This window comes from Gobius niger (genome assembly GCF_951799975.1).
Source record: "Gobius niger genome assembly, chromosome: 18".
NCBI classification, from domain to species: Eukaryota; Metazoa; Chordata; class Actinopteri; order Gobiiformes; family Gobiidae; genus Gobius; species Gobius niger.
The window spans coordinates 9,777,587-9,787,209 of record NC_136869.1 but is presented as its reverse complement, the minus strand read 5'-3'; the positions used below and the strand labels follow the sequence as shown (position 1 = coordinate 9,787,209).

Below are 9,623 nucleotides of genomic sequence, written 5' to 3'. Positions count from 1 at the left end.
GACTACTTAGTACTGCTTTAAGTCTATGTGAAAGATCCCACAATGTGAAGATCTCCATTGTTTGAAGTTGGTGAGGACAACTTGGCCGTCCTGAAATATTGGTGGAGACATGTCCCCATGGTCCCCACGCAGACCTACGCCCCTGTGTTTTAGCCTCCACCGTGCTGCAGGTGTGGGGGCTCTTGGTGCTCCTCTTCAGTGTTTCAGAAGAAGAAATCTGTAGGTATCTTGAGCTCATAAGCTAGCTGTTTGTTTACTTTTAAAAAGCCACTTTCTTCAGGAACATTACTGACTCTGCAGGAAAAAAAAATCCACCTCACCCCACAAAAACGTGGCAAAGTCAAACAAAAGCACAGAAACCACAAATGCAGTTTTCAGAAAAAGGCAAAAAATACAGCTGTACTAAGAGAGAGGGAGGTTGCTGCTTGTTTATACGTCGCCAAATAAAATAATGAACATACACGCATGACTTAAGTTATATATTCCATGATTTTTTCCTGAAAAAAAATAAAAATTGATTGAATTCTCTTTCTCTTTGTTTGACATCCCTAGGTGTTTTTCAGCAGCAGAAAAGAGTGGGCGTTTGGCTGCTTTGCTTCAGAAATGGGCCATCAAAAATCACTTCTCAAACATCTTATAATCTTTCTCCTGTTCACAACCGATTGCTTCGTTGTGCAAGGCTTCACACTGAGGAACTGTCGCATAAGTTTGAATGTAGCGATTTGCTCTCAGTCACAGCTCGATAAAGTCCCGACTGACATTCCCCGGACAGTGAATGGTATTGACCTGAGCAATAACAAGATACTCAAATTACAAGAGGCAAACTTCACTGATTTTCCATACGTGACAAAGCTTGATTTGAAATGGAACAAAATTACAAAGCTTAGCAAGGGCACGTTTTCACGCCTTATTTCTCTCAACACGTTAAATTTGAACAACAATGATCTTGAAAAACTTGACGATGGTGTTTTCGACGGCTTGAGCAATCTCACAGAGCTACGAATAAGCACAAATCGCATCAAAACAGTAGTGCCAGATGCTTTTAGATCGCTGACAAATCTGGAGACTTTAGTTTTCTCTAGCAACCAACTGCGCACCAGTGAACAAATAGGTTTGATTATAAAACACATGCCTCATCTGACACAATTAGACCTTCACCACAATCACATCAAAACGTTCAACTCCACTGCTTTGACAAATAAACCCACTGGAATTAGACTACTGGATGTCTCTGGAAATCCGATTAAGCTTTTTCAGATAACAACAAATGTTTTTCCAAATTTGACTAACTTAAATGTAGGCAATCCTCCCACAACGACGGTGACTATGACTTGGGACGTCCCAGACAAGGCCATGCTCGCCAAAGTTGATAAACTTGATGTTAGCAGAGTCACAATGGGACCTAGTGCAAAAATGTGGGATTTGTTATCAACTTTCAACACTTCATTAGTTACTTTGAAAATGCATGCAATGCATTACAACTTTACAACGCTGATCAACAAATCTTGCTCTATTCCAACAGTTTCTACATTGAAATTAGGACAAAATAATTTATCCAATATTGGTTCAAGTTTATTTGAAATGTGCACAAACGTAACTGAGATTTACCTAATTAAATGTGAAATCAAACAAATTGCAGATGAATCTTTTAGACCAGTTTTGCGCTTGCGTACTTTAGATCTTACCCGCAATAAACTAAAAACTGTCCCAAGCGCAATAAGGAACCTACTCTCACTCAACAAACTAGATCTAAGCAACAATTTAATTGAACGGCTAGGATGTAACGATTTTGCAAATCTGACAAAACTTCAACATCTTCATCTGCCATGGAACAAAATCACAACACTTCGCGCTTGTATGTTTCAACATTTGCCAAAGTTGCAGCTTTTGGAGCTCAAGGGGAATTCCCTTTCAAAGATCAATGACGCTTTTACCACACGTTTGCCAAATCTAAAAATATTAAGTTTGAATCAAAATGTGCTGAAAACTCTTGAAAACGGGATATTCCGTGGGTTACCGTCTTTGCAGAACTTGTCTCTGTCTCAAAATCAGATAAGTAAATTAGAGAAAGGATGTTTTTCTGGTTTGGGAAATCTTTTGGAGCTGCAACTTGAAGGTAACCAGATTGACAAGGATACAGTGGACAAAATATTTGAAACATTTCAAGATTTGGTCAATTTACAAAGCTTGACCATCGCAAATAATCGCATAGCATATCCTTCCTTGACGCCAATGAAGCATCCACCATTTATGAATCTGTCCAAATTGACATATTTAAATTTGCAATCTCAACACAAAAGAGGCAAATCTATGCTCCCATCCAACTTTCTTCAAGGTTTGACAAATCTGTCAACTCTTATTTTCAGAAACATGCAACTTACAGGCATTTCAGAAGAACTCTTGATCCATACGCCAAACCTGGACTCGCTCGACCTAAACGCCAATGATCTTATGGAAATTTCACCAAACCTATTCTCTCCAATCCCCAATGTTACAGAACTAAGGATATCTAACATTAATCTCCGCTCCCTTGACTTCCTCACTGAGGCAAATCTTACCAAACTAGACTTCCTACAAGCCAGAAAAAACGCCTTTTCGGTCATCAGTGAAGAAATCATCAACTCCATGCCCAGTCTGACGTATATAGACCTTGAATTTAACAGTTTCACCTGTGACTGCGACAACGCTGCCTTCATAGAGTGGATCAGAAAGAGCAACCAAACTCAAGTTTTTAATGCATCTTACTTCAAATGCTACTATCCTCCGCATCAGAAAAACAAAAAGTTTCTCGACCTCGATGTCCAGTCTTGCACGATAGACATAGGCTTCATTTGCTTCACATCTACTACATGTGTAAATTTGTTATTCCTGGTGGCATCCCTCACCTATCATTTCATGAGATTTCATCTGGCCTACACGTATTACATCTTCTTGGCTTGGCTTTATGATAGAAAGAACCAAAGCAGGCAAGTGCCCAGTCAGTATGACGCGTTTGTGTCGTATAATGTCCACGATGAAGCCTGGGTCTTTAGAGAGCTGGTGCCCTGTTTGGAGCAGCAGCAGGGATGGAAGCTGTGTCTGCACCATCGAGACTTTGAACCAGGTAAAAGCCACTTTGCAGATTTTGTCACAACAGAAAACAGTCTTTTACCTTTTACATTTGTTTTCAAAGTATTTTTAGGTTGAACTGTTGATATAGTTCACTACAAGCATAGCATACTATTAGGGCTGGGTGATATGGACCAAAAGTCATATCCCGATATATTAAGGTTGAATATCGATATACGATATATATCCCGATATTTTTTCCGCAAAGTGAGAGCTGGGAAATGAAAAATATCAAAGCCAAATACGAGTAGTTTTATTGAAAATTCACTACAAAATGCAAACATAAACACTGTATAACAAAGCTAAAAAAGTAAGGTGCACATTTAAATAAAAATAGCCTATATAAATAAACTAGGTCAATCTTTTTTTGGAGGACAGCATTTATATATAAAGAGATAACAAAATAAAGTGCTCAGTTCAAGATAAACTTTTTTTAAACATCAGTTTGAGATGACCCGTTTCTTTTTGTTAACTTAATAGCTTATCTGAACAGTCTCAACCAGTTGCACAAGAAAAAGACTGTCAACTCAATACACATGTTCTATTTTTACTTTGATAAATAGTGGTTCTGTCTTGGGGTAGACATTACAAGTGTGTCCTCCTTCATTTAAAGATTTTGTGAAAGAAACACCAGCCTGTCAACGGCATCCGGCCTCAGAGATGCTCTGTGGGAGGTCACGATTTTGCCACTGCCCTGAAGCAAGTATTACAGTTCAAATTTAAACGATATCGATACATAAAATGCAGTCTAATTCCATATCTCATTTAAAAATATATCGATCTTAAATATCGATGTATCGCCCAGCCCTACATCCTTTATAGCATTCTCCCAAATATCTGCCAAACAAAAGGGTACAGGGCGACAGTGGGTCATGTTTGTAGTTCGATCCCAGCACTTGCACGAGCAAACACTGTTCTTTTCTTGTGTGACTTGCATTATTCATTCATTGTTTGGCCACAGTATTCACAACACACCGTCTACAGTCCACTTGCGGATGTGAATTGGTACTTTCTGCAGCCAGGTACAGACAGAAAATAAAGATGTTTTAATCATAATAATGTTGAGTGGCATGTGACGTGAGTGATTGGTGATTTTGGCGTAAAATAAAAGCCATGTCTGTTTGTAAACCCCTGGGCAGCTGTAACTAACTTACCACCAGAGAGTCTATAATCAATGCCCTGTTTGAGAAGCCTATCTAGTTTTAATCATAGTTATTTATGTCTAGATTTCCGTGTCATATGATAGGTTTTGTTTAAGTTTAAGGCTTTGTTTTATTTTCAGCACAAGTATATTGACTCAGTAACATTAATTCAGTATTACAGTAACCTGTGATACAAAATCCATTTTCCATAAAACAGGCCCATTGTTTTGACTGTTCGTAGGCACCTTCTACAGCACTTTCAATGCAAGTCGACTAAGTTTCATTTCACATTTAATAGTGATAAACAAAACCAAATGGGCAAAAAAAAGGGAAACAAAAATGCCAAGATATGTGATACAGTTCCTCTCTGCCATCACAGCCGTCTGTGGTGTCTGTGAACTGACCAAAGGCTGAATAGTCACTATAGTGTGGCATTAAACCTACTGTTTTAACAGGGAGGCCCATAGTGGATAACATCACGGACGCCATATATGGGAGCAGGAAGACCCTCTGTGTGATCAGCAGGAGGTATCTGCAAAGTGAGTGGTGCTCGAGGGAGATGCAAGTGGCCAGGTAATGGAGTTTACACCAAACGATATTTCTATATGTCTATCATAGTTCTCAATGACAGTTACTATGACAGCTTACTGTTACTATTACTATTACTTCTACTACTACTACTACTAAATGTATAGGAACCCTAATGCTTTGCTACTGGGAGGCATAGAAAAGTATGTACACTTACTACAACTACAAGGCAAGTTTATTTGTTCAAGCCAGGAAATTAAATGTGCTTCAGTTACATACCATTACAAGAAGGCAAATAAATCCATCCATAAAACATGATGTGATCATTAATTAAAAACACTAAAGGCAAAGAGTGCAAATAGTATCCGTTTCTTCTTCAAATATAAGAAACAAAAGACACATTGCACAAACACATAGCATGACTAAAACACATGAAAGATAGACTTCGAACTAAATAGTGTGTTTCATATGCAAAGAAGAACTGGTGCCATCTGGATCTTTGTCAGAGCTGAGGCCTGTCTCACATCTTCTGGAAGACTGTTGCAGATTTTATGGTGAAACTGAAACTGTGTTTAGTCCTGACTAAGAACAGAACTACTACTACCTTTATTATGTAAAGGCGCCTCTGCTTATGAATGTACTTTTTCTCACGATAGTGCTGACTCATAATCCCAGCTATCCCATTACTCCTATAGAAAGTGCCACTCTCTCTCCTCTGTCTACAGTTTCCGCCTGTTCGACGAGAGCAAAGATGTGCTGATCCTGGTGTTTTTAGAGGACATCCCGACGTGTCACCTGTCTCCGTACTACCGCATGAGGAGGGTGCTGAAGAGGCAGACTTACCTGAGCTGGCCCGGGACGGGACCAGAGGTGCACGTGTTTTGGGAGAAACTCAGACAAGCTTTAACCACCACGAAATCCGCGGCGGAGGAGAGGCTGCTCCTCACGGTCACCGACGAACAATAGGACTGTGCTTGCAATCAAACTGTATTTGCCATTTTAATGGTTGATATTAGCAAATCGACTGCATAAGGTAGAATATCATCCTCTCAGGGAAACAATGTGTTTTCATAATGATTTATAATGATTTATATTTATGTACATGCTTCCATTGGGTCAGCTAATAAACAGCAACAATGTGTCGTAACACAACTACGCAGATGACACGCAAATCTACGTGTCACTGACGGCTGGTGAACATGGGCCTGTAGATACTCTCTGTCACTGCATCGAACAAATCAGTTTGTGGATGCAAAACAACTTTCTCCAACTAAACTCAGACAAAACTGAGATCATTGTTTTTGGCCCACAGGCACAAAGACAAAGTGTTATCAGTCACCTTGAGTCTCTCTCTCTAAAACCAAAAAATCAGGTTCGAAATCTGGGAGTGATCATGGACTCAGACCTGAACTTAAACAGCCACATCAAAGCAATAACATCAGCAGCTTTTTACCATCTGAAAAACATTGCTAAGATCAGAGGAATAGTGTCAAAACCAGACTTAGAGAGACTTATCCATGCATTTGTCTCCAGCAGGTTAGACGACTGTAACGGCCTACTCACTGGCCTCTCTAAACGAGCTATCAGACAGCTACAGTACATCCACAACGCTGCTGCTCGAGTCCTGACAAGAACCAGAAAATACGACCATATTAGTCCAGTGCTCCAAAGCAACAAAGTACATCTCTGACATGTTAGAGCCGTATGAACCATCTCGGGCCCTGAGAACTTCAGGGAGGGGCCTCCTGGTGGTTCCCAGAGTCAATAATAAACACGGTGAGGCTGCGTTTCAGTTTCATGCAGCTAAAATCTGGAACAGTCTTCACGAGGATGTGAGACAGGCCTCAACCCTGACAATGTTCAAATCCAGGCTGAAAACAGTTATTTTTACCGATGCATATGACAACTGAAAGTATTTTATCTGCACTCTTGCCTTTTACTGTAATTGATTAATATAATGTTGATGTTTTGTATTGATTCTATTTGCTTTCTTGTATTTATGCAACTGTGAAGCACTTTGAATTGCCTTGTGTATGAATTGTGCTCTACAAATAAACTTGCCTTGCCTTATAAACCCCTCTAGTTAAGATTGCTCCAACATATTACTCAAACACTGGGTGAAAGTAATTCAATAGGGTCTGTTTAGGACTCCTTTTTAACCCATTTTAATCCCGATCCTGACACTTGTTTTTAAAAAGTTTAAATACTAATGTGGAGGATTGTTCTCCACGTGCGTTATGATAATTGCACATATCCAGGTATGGCTTGTAAACCCAAACCGGTTTCTAATCCTAAATTTCTCATCCTGTTTTAGTTTTGTTTCTCACACAAAGCGTATATTATAATATTTTATTGTCGCATGTATTTGCTATTTTACCAGAGTGCCATTATATGTTCGTAATTTGATGAATTTTATTTTAGCCATTTGTTTTTTTCTTTGTTTTTTAAGAATTATGTGGGCTAATGTTTTGATTTCTCATGGTGTGACCTGGGCGGGGGGTCACGAACCCCTTAAACTGTTTGCGGCTCCAAAAGGTTGAGAACCACTGATCTATTTCATTATAATCCCTTCACTTCAGCCCATTTATTTTCAGAATTGGGACAAAAATCACCAAAGTGCACAAAAGAATTCGTAAAGGCCCGTGTCTTCCATAACGTGTGAACAATGTTGGCCTCTTTGTTAATTCAAAACACTGTAATAAAAAAAAAATGTGCGCAATGTTGCATCCACAATCATTAGTTTGTGGCAGATTATAGCCCATTATTGCCCATTTATTCTAATAGAGGGAAGAGGAAGCGATTATATATTTGAAATATTGAGTGAAATGCACAACACACTATGCTCAATTGTTGCTGCACCTGCAGTTATTCCAAAATGATTAGGGGTTTGTTAAGTTTTTGTATTGATTGATAAATTAAAAAAAAAGCAATAGTAACAAAATGCAGTTTTTACCCCCCTACCTGCTATTCTGATAAACAACTAATTTCTCTATTTCACACAGTCGCATGATGTTTTTGATTGAGTTTTAGTCGCATTAGTCACCACATCCCACATGACCACAATTACAGGCACAACTACAGGCACTTCACTCATGAGAAAAAATAATAATTTAGACGAGGCTTTGTGTGTGTGCACTTTTGGATGAAGACGATACATGTTTTTTTTTCTTTGCAAGTTTTAGGTAGTATCACTTTAACTCTCATATTGGCAATTCAGTGCATGCTTTGATTCATGCATGTGCAGCTACGTTTTGTGAGTCTATGAATCATGATAATCAAGTGAAGATGTAAAAGAAAAATGCATTAAAATGTGTGTGAAGAAGCACGACTGATTTAAAGATAGAAAGTATTCTTAAACATTTGATCAGGATTGTATGTATACACACGTGGCAGAATGTATTTATTTAATTAAGCAGAAGAATGAATTCCTGTCTGATACAGAATCTCCATGACTTCCTACTTCATCAGTCTTTCTTCTGAAAACCAACACATTGTATTCAGAGTCATGTTACTGTCATTCATGGAGTCTCACCTACAGTTAACTCTGAACTGGAGACATTAACACTGAGAATTTTGAATTAGAATTTTTATTTTATTTGATCGGGGATAATGCACAAAAGACATTGGTCTGAAAACAAAGCTGTCATGTGTCAGGTAACCGCAAAAATGCACATTTCCACCCACAGTCCCTGGACATGTTGATGTTATACTTACAAAAGCTCATAAATTGCATACAATAATAATCAAACAGAGAAGCATTACTTCACTCACATCAGAAAAACCACATCATAAAAACACTTTCCACTTCAGGAAACTTTCACTCACTCACGTTTACACCGCACATATCACAGTCATTGCGTACAGCTTTGCTTTGATAATAACCACAGTATTAATTTAACGGTGGAACATTTGCTGTGTAGCATTCAACCAATTTCCTTCTAAACAAAAGGGTTTAGTAGAGGCGCAGGTTTGTAGTTCAATCCCAGAACCTTTCTCGGGCGACTGTGCATGTTTCATTCATTATTTGGTCAAAATATTCACCACTCACCGCAGTACACTTGCTGATGTGGGCGCACAATTGGTACTTTCTACTTCAGCCAGGTGTAGACAGAAGATCAACTTTTGTTATGCCTTCCTTCCAAAAGTACAGCATGTTGAGTGGCATGTGAGTGATTGGCCCAAAATAGCAGCCACGTCTCTGTTTGTCAGCCCCTGGGCAGCTCTAACTAACTTACCACCAGGGGAGTGTGTAATCAATGCCCTGTTGTAGCACACTGAGAAGCCCATCTCATTTCAAAGCTGCAATATATGTTATCATAGAGTTTTTGCTGTCTAGTAACTACTACGCCGACTCCTCTGAAAGATCATCACATATAATAGGTTTTGTGCAAGTTTCTCATTCAGTATTACAGTAAACTTTGAAACAAAATCCATATTTCCTTAAAACAGACAGTTTTCACCGCTATTAGACACCTTGTATAACACTTTCAATGCATTGAAGCTTTTATTCCCATGGATCTCCACCACGAGGAAGTAAGCTTTAAGTCAAACGTTGCAATTTGGACTTTCATTTCACATTTAATAGTTTCGATCAAAACCCAATGGGCAAAAATAGGGAAACGAAAAATAGATTTAGGATATAGTTCCTTTTCTGTCAATGAAGTCACTAACATGTGTCACGAGTTATCTGGGCTGCAGAGTTTTTGTCTGTCCTCCAGGTGGCGCCACAGTCACATTTGTCATGATACACCTACATTTATTTAACAGGGAGGCCCATAGTGGATAACATCACAGACGCCATATATGGGAGCAATAGGACTGTGCTTGCAATCAAATAGAAATGGC

At 38.9% G+C, this 9,623-nt stretch overlaps 1 protein-coding gene across 2 annotated transcripts; it reads left to right on the top strand.

The window, feature by feature from the left end:
- Window positions 1–567: 567 nt before the first annotated feature.
- On the top strand, window positions 568–9,623 carry LOC306977993 (uncharacterized protein). 2 transcript variants are annotated; one of them, XM_079576450.1, is made up of 4 exons: window positions 568–3,103; window positions 4,706–4,823; window positions 5,504–5,763; window positions 9,614–9,623. In XM_079576450.1, the coding sequence occupies exons 1-3, from the start codon at window positions 604–606 to the stop codon at window positions 5,742–5,744; spliced, it is 2,859 nt and encodes a 952-aa protein (XP_079432576.1). In that variant the 5' UTR covers window positions 568–603; the 3' UTR covers window positions 5,745–5,763; window positions 9,614–9,623. The 2 variants fall into 2 exon arrangements, with proteins under 2 accessions (XP_079432576.1, XP_079432575.1); XM_079576449.1 differs by lacking the exon at window positions 9,614–9,623 and having other exon boundaries at window positions 5,504–5,847.